The 23,457-nt window shown below is 36.3% G+C and overlaps 1 protein-coding gene across 1 annotated transcript; it reads left to right on the top strand.

Moving 5' to 3' along the window:
* Nucleotides 1-5,642: 5,642 nt before the first annotated feature.
* Nucleotides 5,643-11,579, top strand: LOC149245477 (disease resistance protein ADR1-like). Its single transcript, XM_089457773.1, has 5 exons — nt 5,643-6,948; nt 7,086-7,495; nt 7,892-8,247; nt 8,335-8,552; nt 9,475-11,579. The coding sequence occupies exons 1-5, from the start codon at nt 6,246-6,248 to the stop codon at nt 10,317-10,319; spliced, it is 2,532 nt and encodes an 843-aa protein (XP_089313899.1). The 5' UTR covers nt 5,643-6,245; the 3' UTR covers nt 10,320-11,579.
* The last annotated feature ends 11,878 nt before the right edge of the window (nt 11,580-23,457 follow it).

Here is a 23,457-nt window from a genome sequence, read left to right as displayed (position 1 = left end):
AACATGGAACTAGACAAGGGAAAGGGCAATTTACGATGACAAACACTAAAAATAGACACTTTGGCAAATGGGTCCAACTAGTTAACAAGCTCATCGAAAATCGCTTGGGCTTTACAATTTCATCATTCAATGACTGAACAACTCACATACAAGAATGTTTTATTAATTAAAGAATTATGTACCTATGTTGTTGCTCTTTGCGACTTTCGTGACTCGATCTTGATACCTAGACTGTTTTAAATTGAGATTCCAAGGTTTTTTTTAATAATAAAAAGGAGTAGAGCGATTCTGTAACATTAATCGTGGAACGTAGTTGATTCTCATATATCATACTTTCGATATTTTACTTATACCTCCTCATATACATATACTAAATTGCTCCTCACTTATTTTAATAATAATAATAATATCATCCATTTTTAAGGTCACAGCCAAGCCAGACACCAAATTGGTGTATGAGACCCCCTTGTTTGTGGGACAAGGGACCCACCTCCACGCAACGATTTGACTGCTAAGTCTACGAAGGCATACATACTCTACACCCCTCTGGTTTTGAACCTGTGACCTCTTAGGAGAAAACACATGCTCTTAACCATTAGGCCCACTCAAGCTTGGTCATTCCTTGTGCCTAGGTCTCGGGACTTGAAACAACATATGCAACTTTGTGCCATTGTATGAATATTTTACCCTCACTGTTCCTTGATTTCGCCGATGAAAAGGCTTTAACATGCTTGGACACTCGCTACAGTATTCATTGCCCTCGACTACAACTAGACAAACTCCTTCAAATAATGTAGCTCCCCTTCACACAAGTCTATAAAATCGCACAATTACTATCAGTCATGCCTGAATCATACATAAGCAATGGACGGACATACTCACATGAAGGCCACGCAAAACAAGTGGCTCAACTTACTTAACAGGGCGAATGAAGCTCCGCTCTGATACCACTGTAAAACAAACAAATTGGAAACCAAACTCAAACATATATTAATTATTGATCTCAAAGAATGTTGTACACAATGTACATATAAATACATAATGAAACCGTTGATTCAGTTTCCAAGTCTTCTTGAACTCTAATAACCACTCATCATAACACAAACTAACCCAACCTTAATCCTGAGGATTAGTTGTCTAACATCCCCCACTTATTCCACTATATGGTTGTTCTTGTTGCCGCCTTTTGATAAGCAAAAACCTTTCCTTCTTGATTTTTGATTTTGAATTGGATGCTCTAATAAATTCTGTATAATTGGAAACTCTAAATTGAAAATGAGCAATTTGATTTTCATCTGTGCCACCTTTGCAAAGATTGTCAATATCAAGCTTCGCTGTGGACGTCGTCAAATATGAAAACTTTTCTCCTCACAGGAGTATAACACGACATACCCATGTTATAGAAGACAAGTTTTTTTGAGATATCAATTTACGTTAGGAATTTGCACTTAGCTTGCTCCCCAAGCAAATCTTTCTATTTGGAAAAAATGAAAATTCATTGGAATTTTATGCCTTTAATAGGCTACATTAGAGAATAATACCATGGGAAAAACCATGCTTTGTCAAAACCGAAGTCTAAAAACCACTGGTAATTTGACCAAGTCAAAATGTTTACATAACATTATAACATCTCTTTCATACTAAATTGAAGAGAGCCTTCAATAGAAAAAACATTAAGATAAAGTTCTTATAGAAACGTATTAAAAATTAAAACCAATAAATTACTTGAGTTTAACATTAAAAAAAATAAGAATGTTAGAATATTTTTATGCAAATAAAGAAAAAATATTCTATCACAATTTTCCCATCTATGATTTTTGAAAAGTCTCACTTTTTAAGTGTTATATATATATATGAGAGAGAAAAACATTGTTTTGGGTTTAGTAATATTATTTATTTTTAGAAAAATAAAGATTTTGGTTCATAGTTTATATTTATAAAAAATTAAAATTATTTTTTTATATACTTTAATTTTAATTTTTTTTAAATATAGTAAATTTATTTTTAAATAATAAAAATGAATGGTACTTATGATTTAGGCTTTGTCCACCGTTACTTGAAAATGGATTTTTTCCAACAAATATAAAAAATGATTTGTGATTCTATATACATTTAGACAGAATTACACCTTGCGAAAGAATCCCACCCACGGTGCTTTAGAAAATTAAAACCGTACCATGTAACTTCAAGGTCACAAAAGATGCAGCAGATTTTATGTTTTGAGTAGACTCCGGCCTCAAATATTTAATATGCAGATAATATTACATGGATTGTTACAAATATGGGTTACATTATTTTAATATGCTGATAATATTACATGGATTGTTACAGTGGAGTGTAGATGATTGGATAAAGATTATTTACATATGGATTCTCTAATATGAATAGAAATTTAGATTTAAAAATTATTTTCTTATAAACAATATATTGTAAGTATAAGGAAAACTGTTATTTATTTTTTTAAATCTATTGTTATTAATTTAATTTTAAAAATTGATTTTATAAGTTATTAATAAAATTTATAAAATTATAAATAAATTAAAACATTAAAATTTATTTGGAGGTAAGGAAATAGTTTAATGATTCAAGGTTTAAGGTATTTGACAGACGTGAAAGTTATAAGTTAATGGTTTAAGATTAAGGCATTTGGCAGGGGTGAAAGTTTGCCCATTATAGAACACTAGCTAAATAATTGTAGATGACATCCTTTAACTTAAATAACAATGATGATGATGATGATGATGGTTAACGTCCGCTGAGACCGAATAATGGTCTATCGGACCTAAAGAAACAAATTATCTATTTTGATTTAAGATTTTATTCCTATGCTCAAAAAGCTTGGAGAGAAGCCTCCCGAGCTCACTATAATTTTGACATTGTAAAATGCTAAGAAGGTCAGTGTTGTAACAAAGATTGTGAAACTGAGATTTAATGTGGTTATACGCGGGGCACTCTAAGAGGAAGTGGTTTTCATCCTCGATGTTCATATTCTCACATATATGGCAGATCCTTTCCGTCCATGGCTTTTTAGGAACCGCCCAACGACCTGTTTCACTATGGAGCTCATGAGAATTCGTTCTAATCTTTGCTATATTAATTTTCTTCTTTGAGCTAGTTAAAATAGAGAGATACTTTTGATCTTCTAAGGTGGGGTTGATGACCTTCTTATAATAACTTAATTTTCTTTTAGTCGCTAAGTCTTTCTCACACCACATTTTTTCTTTGAACTTAGAAGTAACAATATCTTTAATGTTATTTATGTTTTGCAATGCATCATTTTCGTTGATCTCCCAATAGTTTAACCAGGCCCTTGTGTCTTTATGCCACCCTCAATTGAGCCTTAGGTGGTTTTGGCTAGAATTTAAATCTAGCTTAGGAAGTCTATGATCATCTATGTTACTGATTTTGTGCTTGTACAACAGAAACCTAAGCATAGCTAGGCTCTCAACAGGGAAAAGACCTGCTTCTATAAGGAGAATAGGATAGGGTGTAATACTTTTAATTTTCAGGTTATAAGTTATAAAACGCTTCTAGATTTGCTCAATCTTTCTCTATGATTCTCTGGAGATGCTGCAACCCCAAACCTCACAGCCATATAAGATAACAGGAGTGACTAAAGTTTCAAAGAGGAACTTCTTTTTATCCCACATTACAAGGTTTGCTATTTTACAATTATTTTCAAGACCAAAGTAAGCTTTCCACCCCCCATTAATCCTTTTCTCAATGCTATGGTTCCAGTTGAGCTTGTGATGAATATCAATTCCTAGGTACTTGTAAGAATACACTTCCTCCGAGTTATTATTGTCATACATAAAATTAGCGTAAGTGTCCTTCTTGGATTTGATAATCATAAATTTTGTTTTGTCAGTGTTAACAGTCATACCCATGGTAGAGCAGAAATCCTTAAGAAGCCTGAGTTGCTTATTAAGATCAGATGGGCACCTTGCCAAAAGAACAATATCGTCAGCATAAAAAAGAAGGATGATGACTATCCCAGCTAAGATCGTGCCATCACATCCTGCTTCCTCTAAATAGCCTTCGAGCTTATCGATGTAAATGCCAAATAGGGTAGGGGAGAGGGGGCAACCTTGTTTAACTCCGATGTTACACTTAATATCTTTCGACCACCTTTCATCGCTCTTTAGCTTGGCAATTACATTCTCGTATAACTTTATAGCGGCAGCTCTCAACTCGAGAGGAACCTTTAGCTCTTCTAATCTATTCTAAAGGTTGTATATAGGAACCGTATCGAAAGCCTTTCTAAAATCCACAAAGCAACAAAATAAATTGGATTTATCATTACGACATTCCTCCGCAATGATCCTAAGCGTAACAAGGTGGTCTGTTGTTGGGTGATGCCTTCTGAGACCTGCTTGGCCTTTAGCCTGCTTACCTTCACTTTCAAGCCATATGCTTAACTTCTTTTCCAAAATACTACCATATAACTTGGCTAAGAGAGGGCTGATCATAATTGTTCGATAATTAGAGGGGTTATTTGTATCCCCACTTTTAAAAATAGGGATAATGAGACTCTCAGTCCAAGGTTTAGGGAACCCTTGCTTGACTGCTTGATTGAAAAGCTTGTGGATGTGGGGGATGAGGACAGGACCTCCATTTTTTAAGATTTCCGCTTGGTAACCTTCAATGTCCTTAGCTTTCCCATTAGCGAGGCGATTAACCCCAAACTTAATGTCTTCTAAAGAGAAAACTTCTTTCGTTGTGAGAAGGGTTTCCAAATTATCCATGACATTTGGAGATTCATAAAGCTTTTTAAGATAGGGATTCCAATCGTGAAGAGCAATTTTATTATTATCCTTAGTCTTCCTAGTTAGAATCTGCCTCCAAAATTTCTTAGGAGCTACCTTAGAGAGGTGTAAGAGATTCTCCTGTCTTTGACGAATGTACTACCTCTTTTTCCTTTTAGTTAGGGCTTTGTATATTTTTATCTTGTCCATTTTAAGATATTCATCAACAGCTTCCTTAATTGCTCTCCTTGCACTTTTACAATCTTTGTCATACCATGGATTGGTTTTTCTATTTATTTTATTATTTGAAACTTCAATTGAAAACTTGTTAATAGAATATGAGAGGGTTGTAGTAAAATTATGATAGAGGTCTTCTATATTGTCTATATGAGTCAACTTGTATAAATAGATAGTAACCCATAATAACTATCTTGACAGATATATATATATATATATATATCTATTAAAAAAATAATATTTAAAAATAATATTTTATTTTAAAATATAATATATATTATAATTATAAATATATATGCATTTATAAATAAAATATTATTTTATTTTATTATATATGTATGAGAAAATTTCATATTCTTATTTTATATGTATTTTTGGGGTATATAATATTTTTGGATTTCTTGAAGTGTAAAATAATTTTTTACATTGAGTGTAAGAATATACCAGTGGCAGGGTTAGAATTTCAAAAATTTGGGCAGTTTCAATGCAGAATTTTTCAAAGGAAACTAGAATGGAAGATTCATGGCCGTTGATACGCACTCATCAGAATCTGACAAGAAACCTGCAGGAACCACAGCAGAAACAGCGAGGAGATGTCAAGAAACCAAGCCGGAACCACAGCAGAAACAGCGAGGAAAGGAACAAATTCATGGGTTACCGGCGACCGTTCAACTGCTTACCAATGCAAGTGACCGACACGCCGTTACGCGACTCCACGAAACAGTCAGGAAACAAACAAACTCATCGTTAAACCGCCGGCGCGGTCCAACGCGTGTGACCGGCACATTTTCCACAACCGCAGGAAACAGCCAGGCAATAAAGAAAGTCATTGTTTACCGCCTAGATGTGTTGGTCCAGCGAAACTCAAACTGTCGGATCGTGTACGCCACGCCCCATCGTTTGAAGGAACGCAGAAATTCATTCGGTATGCATCCTCCCATACTGCAAAACATCTATAAATAGCAGAAGTGCCCAACGTTTCTGAACTTTAAAGCAGGGAAAGTAGATAACGAATCTCAGAACAACTAGGTGTTTTGCGAGAAAGCTAGACTCCAACTAGATATTTTCCAGGGGAGAAAGCTAGATTACAACTAACCAGGAGGCTAGATATATCTATATACTTTAGATATCTGTACAGTGAAGGAGAAACACTCTATACTTCAGAGACCTGTATACTAAAGGAGAAACACTAGAAGTTATTCTCTTTGCTTAATAACGCTTCCCTTCCCTTCCTCCATTGGAGGATATCACCTCCTTTACAGGATGAATGCATTCAATTGCAATGAGTTATGTGGTAGTATATATACGCTGCTCGCAGGGACTATTCAAAGAGTTAGGCAGCTCTGTTCAACGAATACACAAAAGCCCCAAAATGGGCAAAATTGTATATATGAGAAATCTCTGAGCATCCTCGATAGAGGCGTTGAATTGGTGAAAAAGTGTGGGAAAACCAGCCCTCTTAATCTTTTCCGGAACGTCAGATATGCTTCTGAAATTCAGCAGCTGGAGAAGGAGATCCGTGACTTCGTTCAGTACGATCAGCAGCTGGAGAAGGAGATCCGTGACTTCGTTCAGTACGAGCTGCCTATCCAACTATCGCTTGAGTTGAAGCATATCATATCAGAGTTCAAGAATCTTCGCCATCTCTACGAGTTGGAGGCAGTGGATGAGAGAAACGTGAATGAAACAATCGTTCCCAAGCTCACCAATGATCCCGATGAGAATGCCATGATGCTACAACAAATGGGTCCTGATGGTATGTTTGATGGAGCTTTCGATGAATCTCCTACTTCTGATTGGAAAGGCTCGGGTAAGTCTGATTTTGTTGTGGGGTTGGAGAAAAATATTGATAATTTGAAGAGGATTCTGCTCCAGAGAGAGGTGTCCGTGGTTGGAGTGCAAGGTATGGGGGGTGTTGGCAAAACAACTATGGCATTGTCCCTCTGCGATGATCAAGAAATTAAAGGTAATTAGGGTTTCCATTTTTTTCAATTCTATTTTTTTCGTACCATTTTTAATCTCTTGAAAGGAAGTGTTCTTGCACTGCATCAATCTATTGTTATGGAATTTTCATCCTAAGCAATTGTTCTTTATGTATGGCAGGTGCTTTTCAAAATAATATCATTTTTATCACGGTCTCACAATCCCCAAACCTGAAGGAAATTTTAGAGACTATGTGGGAGAAGATTGTTCGGAGGAAGAGACCTGAATTTCAGAATGTTGAGGATGCACATAGACAGCTGCAGCAGCAGCTGCTGAGGCAAGCCAAGCGAACTCTTGTGGTGTTGGATGATGTCTGGTCTAAGGCAATTTTGGAAAAATTGTTATTTGAAGGTGAAGGTTATAAAACCCTTGTGACAACCCGAGATCGTTCTATCATCCGCACAACAACCTCTACCAGGCTTTATGAATTGCCATTGCTGGATGATGACGATGCTCTGCCCCTTTTCTGCTTTTGGGCTTTTGGACAGAAATCAATTCCAAGTAATGCGGACGAGCAGCTAGTCAAGCAGGTATGTCTCTTACAGTATTAGAATGCTATTTATATGAAATATATTATTGTTCGAAGTTTGTTAAATTTAGTGGTTGCGATACAGTGTTCCTGTGCATGTCCCTAATTACAAGCAACTACTACAGTGGCATATCATGATAATCCCTCTAGTTCCACATAATTCCACATTAATACCTACTTTATTGTTAACATTGATATCTATGTGCCATTAAAAGAGATTCCAGCCATACACTCAATTGTATGTTCATGTTCATTAGCAATCAGACAAAAATCTGTGAATGAACTTCAAGCTTACTGGACAACATATTCATGATTTCGACAACATTTTGTTTATTTGCGTTTTTTGGTTTTCCACATATAGAAATTCCACTTACCGTTGTTGATGTATGAATCACAGGTACAAGCGGAATGTAAAGGCCTACCACTTGCTCTAAAGGTGATTGGAAGCTCTTTGCATGGGCAGCCTCATCCGGCGTGGGAGAGTGCCAAAAACAAACTTTTAAATGGAAAATCAATATCAGATTATCATAAAGAAGGGCTTCTTAGATGCTTGGAAACCAGTGTTGATGTCCTGGATGAGGAAGCACGGGAGTGCTTCTTAGACTTGGGGTCATTTCCAGAGGATAGAAAAATCTCAGTGGATGCATTGCTAGACATTTGGGTTTATGTGCGGAAGATAGAGTGGCATGATGCTTTTGTCATCTTATTAGAATTTGCAGGCAGGAATATGTTGAATTTAACAAGCAATCTCAGGTAAGCTTCTTTTGTATTTGTTGTGTGCTCATGTTCTTTTGATCTTGGCTTCCTCTGTCTTACATATTGTATTATCTTGGAAATTAGATGCAGTAGAAGCCAAGCAATCGATTATGGCAGTGCTTCTGAGCTGTACTTTTCTCAGCATGATGTAATGCGAGAGTTGGCCCTATATTTGGCATCTGGAAGCAGTATAGTTCGTAGGAAGAGGTTGCTTATGCCTAAAAAGGAGGACAATTTGCCTGGAAAATGGGAACTGCTCAAGGATCAAGCTTTTGATGCCCAGATCGTTTCCATTCACACAGGTGAGTCAAAAGAATTGGATTAGGAATTTCTCGTCCGTTTTCTGGTCCTTTTGTTTCATGCTAACAAAGAAGTTTAACTAACAAAGGATGTAGACAGACTGTCATGGACGTGTCCTAGAAACCAGTGAACCTTGTCAGAGAAAATCTTATGGAGTTCTTTATCACCAAATGGCTATTTTAAGCATTAGCTCTGAAACTGCACTATCCACTCATCAAATTATTCAAAAACTTATGCTAATTATTTTAGCAGTTGTCTATAACGCGACTTTTTGAAATCTTTTCCGGCGGGTTTTTCCGGTCGAAATCCGGCAGGAATTTATTGGAATCGCCAGTTTGATAGCTAGTTTCTGCACAATGAAATCGTCCCAGGGGTTTTCCAGGGTGCTGAATCCAAATATGCAGTTAAAAAACCATTTTAACTGCAACAAATCAAGATTTAACCTCAATTTCTTCCGCCGGATTCTGTCACCGGAATCTCCAAAAAGTCGCATTATAGACAACTCCATTATTTAATATTTAAAATCATAATTTTCTATAACCCAAAATTAGCTATGATCTAGTTAATAATGCACACTGAATATTTTATTGTCTAGTTTTCTTTTAGACAATTTGCTACTTAGGAGTGCTAAGCAATCAACTTCAAAGAAAAATGAAAAATTATTTATTTGGAACATCCATCATCTTCCTTCATTTACATTATTGAGTCAATTCTCAAGATTTTCTGTGCATATCACATGTCAGGCTTATCTAACACCAAATAGGTTATCAATATGTGATCTCCTCATGTAAAGATATGTAACGATATATAGGTGTTGGTCATTGATATCAAACGATCTTAGAAAATATATTTAATGATTTCATAGTGTATGAAATAACCCAAAATGTTCTAATTGAACTTTGCATTTGTGGTTTATTTATGTAGGTGCAATGGAAGATGATCAGTGGTGTGAGATGAATTTTCCACACGCAGAGGCTTTGATTTTACTTTTTTCTGCGAGCAAATACTTTCTTCCATCATTTTTGAGTTTTATGAGAAAACTGAAAGTCCTCATAATAATTAATTATGGATCGAAGAGAGCTTCAGTGAAAGGTCTACCGGCTTTATCTTCACTTACTCAGCTTAAGACTATTCACTTGGAGAAGTTGAATGTGCCCCGCTTTCAAGATCAAGATCACAGTAAAGTCTTGCCGAACTTAGAGAAGCTATCTTTGAGCTTATGTGAAGGGCTTGGAAATATGTCCAGGTTCAACAGGTCCCAGTCGAGCCTAAAGCTTCCCATAATGCTAGATTTTAACTTAGACCACTGCTGTGATTTAGAGGAGCTGCCCCCTGGCATATGTGACACGTTTTCAGTTGAGAAGTGGTCTATCACTAACTGTCACCTTCTTCAAAAGTTGCCTGATGACTTGGGGAAGCTCAGCTCCTTAAGAATGTTAAGGGTATCTGCATGTCTAGCTCTGAAAGAGCTTCCAGCATCTATTGGAAAACTTGGAAAGCTGGAATATCTGGACATTTCGCTATGCGAGTGCCTAAAAGAACTTCCAGAAGAAATAGGACAATTAAAGAAACTCGAAGAACTTGACATGAGAGAATGTTCTCGTTTGAGGAAGCTGCCTACATCAGTTGCAGGGCTGAGATGTCTAAAGCATGTTATCTGTGATGAGAAGATTGGACAGCAATGGATGCGTGTCAAGAGCTCTGCTCTCCCGGAGCTTAGAGTTGAAATTGTAGACGCACACTTTAGCCTGGATTGGCTGGATGCTTGATATCTTTCCTAGACAGCAAGGGATTGACTCATGTGCTGGCAAGAGATCAAGAAGACATCCTACCAAATCAGCAAAGACAGCAAGGGATTGAGTCATACGCTGCTAGAGATCAGGAAGACAGCCTACCTACACAGCAAAGATGTAAATCATAGATTGGCAACAGATCAAGAGAAGCTTTTATTTTCAGCTTATCACGTGCATTTATGGTGGAGAGATTCCTGATGGACCGGATAAGACGACTGTGCAGTCATGTCCCATTTCTTCCAAAATCTATATATCCACGGAGTACATCATTCCAACTAACTACTTGCCTCTGCACGGTTATCCACAGCTTCAAAGGCCATCTAGTCCTCATGGCAACGTTTAGACCTTTGGAAATTTCAGTGTTGTGTTTATTTTTATATGTGCTGGACTTTATGTGTGGACAAGAGTGGACCGGCAAGAATCATTAAAAAAGGCGAGAAATACTCACGCAGACCTGAGTCACGCAGATATTGAAAAGTCTCCAAGTTCCAGTTGAGCAGACTAGGATGATGATCTGGCCTCTGCTACTAAATCACTAGAGAAACATATCTATCTTTCACAAATCCAATGTGTTGTACGAATTTGGCAAATTTATGTCCCGGGCAAATTCCGGGCCAACATGATTGAGCAGAAGGCATCCAGGTCCACAAATTGGAAGAGTGGACGAACAAATGCTCCAGAACATTTCAGAAACACTACAGAAGATCCAATTGCTTGATCATGGTGGGGCATCTACTATAGAAAATCCCGATGAAGAATATGTCTTTGAAACAGGACATCTCTTTGTTGAGAACTTACCTTTTACTGCGAAAATACTCGGTTGATTTATTCAGTTACTGAGGTGAGATTTCAGAAGCACATCTTGTTCCTGATAAAGAGCTCAAAAGGCTATGATTATGTGCTTTGCATGCTTCTTGAATCTCCTGCAAGTGCATTTGAGGAGCTAGAGAAGTCAATATTTCAAGGCAGATTACTGGATGTTATGCCTTCCAAACAGCCACCGCCTGCTTCTGAAAAGCTACCAACTAAAGGCACTGTAGCAGCAGGAATGAACACATTTAAACAAAATGGGAAGATCACTAGAAGCCATCGGAAACCAGTAGTGATAAAGAGCATGGAATTCGCTGTTCATGCGCCCTGACACGATAGCAGAGGATCTTGCAAAGACCTTGCTTCTGGAAAGTATAAAAATGAAGAGAAGCAATCATGTATTACTCATAAAGAAATTGCCCTTCAGTACCTCAGAAGCAGATCTGGTGCAGAATTTCAACGTGGCGGCAGCTGAGGCATCGCGCCTTACCCCGTCCCCCCACCAAGTGGTTTCCAATACCACCAGGAGCCGCCCTGCAACCGCCTTCCTACTTTGGGCGGGACGGTATGAAAACCAGGGTTTGCTGCATTACATACGGAATCAATGTCTGAGGTGCTTGAATCGTGCGGGAGACAGGTGTAATGGAAGAGTTGTTGTCATCAAAGAACATGCGTCTATTTAGTGGCCATTCATGAGATTGCTGTTAGTCCGAAACCCTACTCCAGTTTTAGAGTCGCATGAGTTTCGAACCTGAGACGCTATCATCTCTGCCTGGCACGCCTAAGCGTTCTTGGCCATTTGGAAAACTGAACATTTCGGGAAACATCATCTGCGAGTGATCTGCGAGTGATCGGTGTGTATGCATTCCAAACTTTTGAAAAAGTAATAAATCCACATTAATTGCATGCTCCTGAGCGCAAGTTACTAGGTTGTTACAGTACACAACCCTAATTTCTATTCCCAATGAACTTAGACAACTTATAAGAGTATAAATAAGGTTTATGCGATGGAAAAGGGGGAATTGACCATTTTTGTACCTTTATTTTGGAGCATTATATTGAAAATTTAACCTTGGATTTTATGGTTCCCTTCTACACAAACCTTTGTTTATAAGGTTGACTCTCTTACTCAAATTTGATATGTAATTTCCCTTCTACACAAACCTTTGTTTATAAGGTTGACTCTCTTACTCAAATTTGATATGTAATCCCTTATTGGTTTTCCTTTTCACATATAATGAGGAGTTGTAATTAAAGTTGAAGTCTATAAGTGGTCTAGGTTAGGAGGAACACAACCTTTGTTAATGAAGGCATTGGAATTATATCAAGTATTGCCCACACACACTAACACACGTGTGCACACACACACATGAAGTGATCTCTTCTCTCCCAAAAGAAACTATGTCGTAATTCATTTAATTATTAATTACATGATTTAGAAGAGAAATTAATTACTTGATATTAATTAATATTAGTTAGTTACAAGTGTTCTTGTTTTAATATCATTAATAATTTATATTGTAAATGGTTTGAGCAATGTCATGTGATGATTTTGTGCATATCTCTATAGAAGTTTGGAGCATGCAAGACTTTATCTATACAATTACAAATCCAACCAACGGACCAACTAATTGGTGAAAGGTATTGTTCCCTGTTCATTATTTATATCTTTGGCATAATAACTTAATCTTAAAAGTTGTGTAATGAGTCTTCTTATTTTCTTTGTCATTAACTTGACCCTAATAAACTAGGGATCATTCTCTATCAACCACCCCGGACTTTCCCAAGAAAAATTTTCTTTGTATTTTGTGTGTGTTTTAATTATTTTTTTTTGGTGTGGGTATGGGTTATTTTATGTTTTGATTTGTTTGTTTTATATATATATATATATATATATATATAGATATGTTAACTTTCATTTTAATGTTGTTTGTTAGTTCTTCAATGTATCTATGTGAATGAGAAGCACCATTAATGACACACTTAGCCATCCATAGTAACACTAAAAGAGGTGCTACTATTACATGACAATGCATTACATGACTTACAAAAAGAAAAAAATGGGATGGTGGTGTGTTTCTCTAGTAAAGTAGTAACACCTACTGTGGTATACCCTAATTATCCCATGTCCATCAATATGCACTTCTCATTCACTTAGTGTAGTTACCAAAGATGTGTGATACACATTATCATATGGGAGTATTGCAATAAGTGCTCCCATACATTTGTTAATGTACCAAAGAGCATAGTAAATTTATGCACATTTCATATATGACTATTTGATGCACTTCAAATGATATTGAGTTTTGTTAATTGATGTGACCTGTGTGCATGCTTAGAGTTAGCATGGTTTGAATTCCAAGGTGACACTATTAAGAACTTTTTAAAAGAAAAAGAAAGAAAATAGAAATGTAGGCTAATTTTAAATGTTTAGCTAGTGAAAACAACTATCAATATATGGTATCTATGTAGATGAAAACTATAGATTTATATGTTTGCCAAAATTCTAAAAATAAATCAAATATATTATGGAATAGAAGGAATAATGAAATATAACAATTCAATAACACAAGACAAAGAAGTGCTCATACTAGAATATAAAGCATTGGTGCTTGTATGTGTGTGGTGCATTATATACAATTTAAAATGAAAAGTTCAATGCGATATATCTTTTTAAACCCTACCATGGTGCCCCACGTATTATATTGAAGGTACAATAAATATTATTTTATAAAATAACTTAAGCTACCTTAGTGCACATAGGAGGGTAATACATGGCTATGATGGTATCTTTCATATATAACATTGGCCAAATTTTTTGAAACCTTTACAACATACCATAGAACAATCTACATTAATATAACTCTATTTAACACATTGAAAATAATTTATTAAAAAAAATGTTGATCTTAACATGAATAAGCACTAACAAAAATATATTTAGTAAAACTTTTACCTAAATTTATTTATTAAAAATATAATATAAATAAACTAATTTTATTAAACATTTTAAAATTAATATTTAATATTTTTTGAATAAATTATCTATTAAATTTGAAACAAAACATTATTTAAATCTAAATTGAAATTGTTGTAAACTTACATTTTAATAATAATTACGTTTTCACAATTATCAAATTTACCTTAATGTTAACTAAAGTATTTGATTTCAATTTTGTTAAAATTGGTGAAAAGTGCATATGTAAATAAATGACAGATACACAAAATGCTTTAGATAATTGTTATTATTATAATATACGGAATCGAATATACATGAGTTTGGATTGTATTAAAGTTCATTATTATTTTAAATTTTTAGTTGTAAATATAATTATATAGATAAATTAATTAAGAAGTAATAATTTAAAGGTTTAGGAAATAGATTTTGTATTTTTCCCCACTTAACTAAAATAAAAATTAGTCAATAGAGTAGCCAAATGTTTTGTTTTTTAATATTATTTTATAAGAGGTGCTTCCAATGACACTTCAACGTTATCCTTAAAGGGTTTTTGAGTTAATGAATATTTAAATTTAGTCTTTCCGCTGATTTATTATTATACAGGATCGAAAAATCTCACTACATAATTTCATAGCAAAAATTAACAATTTTTTCCAAAATTCAAATTTTATCAAAAATTACAACTCTTTACACCGTTCAAATCGATATCAAGTTCTTGCATGAATGAGAAAACAATATAGGGAATGGTTCTGGTAATATTTCTAAGTATTTAACAATGTAAATTGCTTCTGGACCTCAAAACCAAAGATGGGGAGAAACCAAGGAGTGAGCAATGGTGCCATACGCTGAGATCATATGCGCAGCACTGCAATTTCGAGTTTCAACACCCATACTTTCAAAGACACCATGAGGTTGAGCGTTTAATGTGTATTGCAATCTTTGGAGCTTGTGACTCAGCTCCATGGCCTCTGATCTCAACAGGGAATTCTCTTCTCTTATATGAGCATAATGCGCTGAAGTAATGTTGAGTTTCTTCAATATCTCCCCATTCTCTGCTCTCAAATGATCCACCTCAGCCCTCAGCTGGTCCACAAGATTTTGTTTCCGGAGCCCATACCTCCTTGCAGACTCTCTGTTAGACAACATCCTTCTCTGCTTCCTCTCCTCTCTAACTTGCTGCTCCTCTGTTTTGTCAGAGGCTGAGTGGCCCCAAATGTGTGACATGGCCTCCCCATTGCGCCCAGGAGAATTCAATGAATCCTCTGTTGGGTACCCCTCGTTCACCGACACAGGCACTGATCTCTCAGTGGACACTTCAGATATAGATCCAGGGGTATTCAGATTGGCAGAAAATGGCATATTTCCATATTGGGTACGCCCCATATCATATATTTCTCTGCTAAATTGTGCTGGACTGATCGGGATTACCGAGTTGTTATAAAGGTCAATTTCATTTGAATGAGAAACAAGCATCTGATTTGACTGCAAGTCTGAGAAAAAGGGAAAACCAGGTACAAATGTTTCAGATCCTGGCTTGATAATCACTCCCTCTGCTCCAAAAATTGAAGAATCTGCCATGGTCACTGATTCTGACTCCATCACTGCTCCTTTGTTGCCTCTGATGAGTCAATTAGGATTGGAAATGACACCATATACCCTAATCACCAGGGAAGGTATCAAGATCTGAAATAATTGCAGAGAAAGTTTGGGAATTTTCAAGGAAGACAAAGTGAGTAATAGGCATCAACAATGATGAGAAAAGACTTGTGCCACAGACGCCAACGGAGAAAAGTTTGAAGAATCTCTGCAACAATGGCGGTATAATCCAAATAACAACCGATGCTCCTCGTCTGAGTCAATCCACCGAGCTTTAGTTTGATTCCAACTCCTCCGAAGCCCGTGGCCTTGTTATAACAGTGAACTCCTGTGAGGATATTGGCTTGACCTGTCACTGCAATCCCCACAGCAGCCGAAAAGATGACAACGTCCGTTACAGCGTTGTCGTTGCCCATGAGGCTTATGCCCACGCCACTGAATTTCTTCTCGTCGGGGCTTCCGCCGGCGGTAATGCGCTGCCCCAGGAAGGAATTCTAGATGTATGTCTCGTGCCCACCCTGAACCATGATGCCAGACGACTTGAAATGCGAGATATAGCAATTATCGATGTTCAAATTTTGAATTTGGGCTTGAATTTGGGCGGGGCGGGTTCACCAGTTCAAATTTCGAATTTGAATTTGCTCGGGTAGTGGATAATGAAGAAACAAAATAGGCTTCCCATGTATTTAAGAAGTACGCTGCACGGTGATTCCAAAATTCGAAATTGAAATGAGAAGGAAATGGGAGGGAGTACGCCACTTGGGGTTTTCAAATTTTGAAATTTAAATGAGAGAGAAGTGGGAGACGATAAATGATAGCCAGAACACATGACACCATGGTATGATGGGCATGTCATATATGGGCATGAGTAAGATATGTATAATTCACATGAGCATGCCTCTGCATTTCAATGACCATCCATACAAACAGCCAGATGGATGATCATATCATGAACGACAACTCCTATACACATTCTTCTATTAATCGGAAACTGTTAGCCGGGAAATGATGCACACGAGTTGACAGCCAGAGCCGATGTCAGAACCCGTGTCCCAAGACTGTCCTTAGAGTCTCTTAATGGGGCTATAGAGGTGGAAATAGGAGACTTTCTCTCCTGTATCTAAGAAAGATTCCTTGCGCGTTATTATGCCATTAGTAGCCTGTTTTGGCTTCGAGTTGCAACAAATGGATGTGAAAATGACATTTCTCAATGGAGATCTAGAGGAGGAGGTTTACATGAAACAACCTGAAGGATTCCCCTCTAGAGATGGTGAGCAATTGGTTTGCAAGCTCAAGAAATCCTTATACGGTTTAAAACAAGCATCCCGCCAATGGTATTTGAAATTCCTTAATGTATTTTCTTCTTTCAGTTTTGTAGAAAATATTACGGATCAACATATATGCCTGAAAGTTAGTGGGAGTAAAATTTGTTTTCTTGTTTTATATGTGGATGACATTTTGCTAGCAACCAATGATAAGGGTTTCATGCATGAGGTGAAACAATTCCTCTCTAAAAATTTTGATATGAAGGATATGGGTGAGGCATCTTATGTCATTGGCATTAAGAACCATAGAGATAGGTTTCGAGGCATCTTGGGTCTGTCACAGGAAAACTATATTAATAAAATTTTAGAGAGATTTCGGATGAAGGATTGTTCACCAAGTGTAGCTCCCATTGTGAAGCGTGATAGGTTCAATTTGAACCAATGCTCGAAGAACGATTTTGAAAGGGAACAAATGAAGAACATTCCATATGCTTCTGCTGTCGGAAGCCTAATGTATGCTCAGGTCTGCACAAGACCTGACATTGTGTTTGTTGTGGGAATGTTGGGACGATATCAGAGTGATCTAGGTTTAGACCACTGGAGAGCTGCAAAGAAAGTAATGAGGTACCTTCAAGGAACCAAAAACTACATGCTTATGTATAGACGGACAGACAATTTGGAAGTAATTGGCTACTCAGATTTTGACTTTGCTGGATGTGTTGATTCACGCAAATCAACATCGGGATACATTTTTATGATGGCCAGTGGAGCTATATCATGGAGGAGTGGCAAGCAAACCTTGATTGCCACTTCCACTATGGAAGTCGAGTTCGTCTCCTGTTTTGAGGCTAATTTACATGGTGTATGGCTTAAGAGTTTCATTTCTGGGCTTAGAATTATGGATTCTATTTGTAAGCGATTGAGAATGTCTTGCGATAATTCAGCTGCTGTTTTTATGGCTAAAAACAACAAAAGCGGGAGTCGAAATAAACACATCGACATTAAGTATTTAGCTATAAGGGAACGTGTTAAAGAAAAGAAAGTGGTCATTGAGCACGTCAACACTGAGTTGATGACCGATGATCCTTTGACTAAGGGCATGCCACTGTTTAAATTCAAGGATCATGTAATGAATATGGGACTTGGTTCCATTATGTAGTTTCTCATTGTATGGACAATGTTATTTTAATGAAATTCTTAATTATTCTGATGTTTTTCTCATATTTATGTGCACCTTAATTTGATTTGAGAAAATTCATCTGTGTAGGACCAAGAATAAACATAAGGTTTATTCATTAAGAAATTGTTGCCACATAAATTTTAATAGAAATAAATACATAGTAATACATGGAAGATAATACTCATCATTAGAGGACTTATCGCCATGATTCATGTATCTATTACTTAATACAGATTATCAATGGGTTGTAAGATGAGACATTAAGATTGGAAGTATGGACCAAGTGGGAGAATGTTAAGCTCCCTCTCCCAACGGTTGCCGATTTCTGGAAACCAACTGCAGTAATTTCTGGAAACCAACTGTAGTTATTTCCTTAAATTACGGAAATCAACTGCAGTTAAATTAATTTCTTGTTGGGAGCTCCTGGAGTGGTCCATTACTCCCTTTGCAGTTCTCTACCATGATCTGTGGAACACTTGACACATAGCCAACAGAAGCTTGATGGAAGCTTGGCTATAAATACTTATGTTTGGTCCCCAAGCTCACTAACTCAATCCCCTTCAGCTTTACACCATCAAGTTAGAGTGAGCAGAGCTTGGAAGTGCCACACGGATGAGAGATTTTGGGTCACTTGTTTTTTCTTGTGCATCTCATTTCACCTCGGTGCCTCTGGTTATTTTCGTGCTCCTATAGAAAACAACGCACCCTCCCTTATTGTTCATTCTGATCTAATTGTTCAATGGGTCATTTGAGTGTTGAGTGGTTTATTTGAGTGATTGAGGGACCGTAGCGGAAGCGTAACGGATAGTCTGCCTCAAGGCTTCTCGAGATGCTGTAGACACTGAGAAAAAACTTCCAAAGTGACTGTGTGCGAAATAATGATCAGAAAAGAGAAGAAGCTTACGGTCATATTCAAGGTTTTACCGCTGATTTACAAACTTTGGAGTCTGGACATCTAATTCTTTGTGTATTTTGATTCTTTTGTTCCGAAGCATCAATGGCTAGAGGTATGTTTCTTGGGCATCAAGTTTTTTACGATTCTTTACAATTCTTTTAGGTATTCATTCCACATTAAAGAATCGTTGTTCAACTATCAGTGAGATGACCATATATATATTATATATACCATGGTGGAGACAACTGCAGAAACAGAGTTTAGTAATTCATGATAAGGTGCACACCCCACTGCTACTACACGCCTACCTGCTTGGTCCAATATGCCTAAGTCCACGCAGTCCAAGGTCAACGCAGTCCCACGGATGTGTAGATGTTTTACAACTGCTCATCTCGATGTTTGAACTGGTCAAAAATATTTTTTTAAAACGTTGGAGTTTTGCATTTTAAACATATTGAGTCAACACAATATGTGAGTGTAAGTTTGTTGGAATTGACCACTCTAACAAATGCTACTTTGTGAAGAAAAAAAAACTCCAAGATAAATATTGAACTAGATGAATGACTTTTGACCTGTGCTAAGGAGGGATATGGTGACTTGTCTATGTCTAAATGAAAATTGATAGTTTGATGATTATTGATTTTGTAGTTGTGAAATGTCTTTATCAAATGGTTTCCTGTTTCTTTCAATTCTGGTTATAAAAAGGGTTGGTGGTTCTTAAATTGGAAGCCCCAGTATCCGAAACATCAATTCTTGTGTGTTAGTAAGGTCAAGTTGTTTGATCAAATTTTGAACACATTCAATATCCATACCTCCATCCTAGCAACTGACGGATAGCCGAAAGCGAAATATGTGACATATGGTGGTTGGTCCATAGGATGATTCATTACTTAACAACACTTATCGCGAAAGCCTCCACGAGCCAAGTTGTCATATTGTTGATCTTGCAAAGTTCATCAAAGATGGTCAGAGGAAGTTACATTTTAAATGGAGGTTAAGAGACAACTCGAAGATGTGGTAGTGAAAGAGTGGTGTTTGCAAGATTCCATAGTGGATGTGAGTGCTGATGAAGACTATTCAGACATATATTATATTTGTTGTTGTAATATGTGATTTTAATATTTACCATGTAAGAATTCAGGGAAGGTGTTGGAAGTAATGTTTCCATGTCATGTATAGTTGTCATTAGGAGTTACGAGGAGTCAGTCTCGAAGTTGTTGTTTCCAATGTATGCCTTGTAATCATGATTTAGATGTGTCAAAGTCAGTAATTTATGTCTTATATATTTGTACCTAGGGTGATCAATAAAATTATCAAGTGTGTTTGGTGTTGTGTGTGCAATCTCTCTCGCTCTCTCTCATTTTTTTTATCACTAATACATGCAAAATGTTCTAAAACATAATTTGACTGTATAAGGTTCCACTTCATCAAAAGAACTCAGTAAAATAGTAACATAGAAAGAGATTCGATGAATTACATGTTTATTATTCATAAACAATAAATAAATAAATAAAATTGTAAGCATGGCAGGACTACATCATCAACATGCCCAATATATCACCTCGACAGTCTATCCAAGACCTCGTGAACATAAACAATGAATATTTCAATTAAAATACTTTATAGAATTTTTGTTTCTAAAATTTATTGTGTAATTTGAATTTTTTTATTTCTTGCTCTTTGTCATTAGATTGTTATTTTAAATTTAGATGGTGTATTATGATTTTGATATTTATATCATTGATTTTTATAGTTTAAAAGAAATATAATTTAAATATTTTATGTTTTTGTTTTTTAAATATGGTTTTTCATAAATTTTGTTTAAAATATAGTGAAATATTTTTGAAATACTAAATTTGAGTTGTTAAATCTATTCAAATCAAATATTTTAGAAAAAGATTTTCAAAGTTTTAAATTCATTTATGCATTTTAAATAACAAAATATGTGCTAGATTACACTTCACTCCCTCATAAAGTCATTTTGATATAGTGATTAATAAATTTATTGTTAGTATTTTATTCATTTTAATAGAGTGATTAGTAAATTTATTTTTGGTATTTTATTAGCCCAAGATTTAGGTATCTCATGGTATTCTATATAATATAATATAGGTATCTCATGGTATTCTATATAATATAATATAGGTATCTCATGGTATTGTAAGATATCTTTTGGTCAAAAATAATAAATCTATGCCAACTTGATTTTTAAATTTATGGTTTCATAATAATCATTATATTTTTGTTACTATACATTTTATTATCCTTTGATTGTGTTTTTCACATTTTTCTAATAAAATGATAATCTTACTCCCAAAAAAATCACATCATCCCATTAAAACAAAAACATAAAACATTTAAACTTTACCATCTAAACAAATTAATACTATCACCTCATATCCATTCTATAAATTTCTTAACTCTATAATCCAACCCACTTCCTTTATCTTCTATTTGTATTATATTTTTAAACTTGTGTGAATCCAAATAATCAATACTTATATCACCTTATATCCATTCTTTAAATTTGTTCAAGTCTATAATCCAACTCACCTTATATCCATTTTTTTAAAGTTGGTTGCTTCTGGATTATAGAGGATACAAAAGTAAGTTGGCTCCTCGGGCCAAAAATGCTTTTAATTCAGTGCCCCTTTCTTCTGGAATACTCTTTTAGTTTATCCGCTCCTTTCCCACATTAACTTAGTTGGCATTTGACTTTCTGTCCTTCGTTGAGCTTGACTTTCCAAACGAGACTACAACTTGGAACTTCCATAACAGAGGGACATGTCATAGTCCTGAAGTGTGCTGATCCCTGTGAATGACTATATCTCACTAATTTGTTGCTTTGTGGAGTGGTTTTCTTATACTGGTGGCGCCTTCTTTTTCGGGAAGAATGGTCTTGCGCTAGTCGTTTCTCCACCTCTTCAATTTTGATGTTTATACTTAGACTGGTTTGGATCCTCAAATTCAACGCCAGTTTGATGCGTCTATAGTGACCACGAGTCCTTAAATCCAACCCAACGAACCTGTCGAGTTCAACTATTTCTCTCATGATATTGGTACTATGAAAATATTGAAAGGGTGGGGACGAAGGATTCTGCGATGGAGATTTCAGTCAACAATCCACCACTTCACTTAAAACAAGTCCCAAAAATAATAATGGACTAGTTTTGTTTTTTTACCCACTCAAAAAACGTTGGTATATTGTGTTTAAAATGATGTTTTGATAATCTAAACCCAATTAACAAATGATTTTTTTAAGAAGAAAAAAACTACTAGTTATATTAAAAAGATACTAGTACATATAGCTCGATCATCGGCGTTTGTCGAATACCCAACCCAGGTTCAATTCCACGATGTGCCGCTTACTGTGATGGGCGTCCAAATCGCAGACGACGTCGTGCGGTCCACCAATGCAGAGATTATCAGGAAACAAGCCTCTCCAGTCGATATCAGAATTGATGGCTTCCAGAACCTTGTAGACCGCTTCTTGCTCTCTGCTATCCAGCGCTGGCTCTGGCATGTAATCATCTACATTCCCCAAAACTTAAAGAAGCAACAGCAGCACGGGGATCGCCATTGTAATTAAAAAATCTCTAAAAGTGAAAGTATTTCGGACTAAATACTGCAACTGTAAATTACAGAACGGATTACAACAGGTTGCTGATATATATGTTGGTTTTTCATAGCGATTTCAAATTTGAATTTTATTCGCCCGCGCACAACCTCATGTATGCCATAACCTCCAAACGCATGGCATGCGATTTCAAATTTGAATTTTATTCGCCCACGCACAACCTCATGTATGCTCCATGCCATAACCTCCAAATGCATGGCGTACTGTCAACGCAATTATGACGGATCTATCATGCGCATGGTGGATCATGTGGTATCGACATAATCATGTGTATGGTGGATCATGTGGCATCGACATAAACCATGGTTGATGAACACGGAATCGGAATTCGTTAGCCGGAGAAATGATGCACACGGGCTGACAACCAAAGCCGATGTCAGAACCCGTTTCCCAACACTGTCTTTAAGGTCTTTTAAGAGTGCATTTATAATGCTATAGAGGTGGAAATAGGAGTTGCTGCACAACCTCATGTATGCTCCATGCCATAACCTCCAAACGCATGGCGTACTGTCAACGCAATTACGGCGGATCTATCATGCGCATGGTGGATCATGTGGTATCGACCCATGTGGTATCGACATAATTATGTGTATGGTGGATCATGTGGCATCGACATAAGCCATGGTTGATGAACGCGGAATCGGAATTCGTTAGCCCGAGAAATGATGCACACGGGCTGACAGCCAAAGCCGATGTCAGAACCCATTTCCCAACACTGTCCTTAAGGTCTCTTAAGAGTGCATTTATAATGCTATAGAGGTGGAAATAGGAG

This window comes from Pinus tabuliformis, chromosome 7 (assembly GCF_031772625.1).
Source record: "Pinus tabuliformis cultivar Carrire ecotype Pingquan chromosome 7, CPIR1, whole genome shotgun sequence".
In the NCBI taxonomy this organism is placed as follows: domain Eukaryota; kingdom Viridiplantae; phylum Streptophyta; class Pinopsida; order Pinales; family Pinaceae; genus Pinus; species Pinus tabuliformis.
The sequence above is the reverse complement of the archived record's forward strand: the minus strand, read 5'-3'. Positions and strand labels throughout refer to the sequence as shown.

What these genes read in the sequence shown, in the direction of transcription:
- LOC149245477 (XM_089457773.1), top strand. Translation starts at nt 6,246, where the DNA reads ATGAATGCATTCAATTGCAATGAGTTATGTGGTAGTATATATACGCTG. An exon ending in CGATGATCAAGAAATTAAAG is followed by an intron (nt 6,949 to 7,085) that starts GTAATTAGGGTT and finishes TATGTATGGCAG; the next exon opens with GTGCTTTTCAAAATAATATC. An exon ending in GATCGTTTCCATTCACACAG is followed by an intron (nt 8,553 to 9,474) that starts GTGAGTCAAAAG and finishes TTATTTATGTAG; the next exon opens with GTGCAATGGAAGATGATCAG.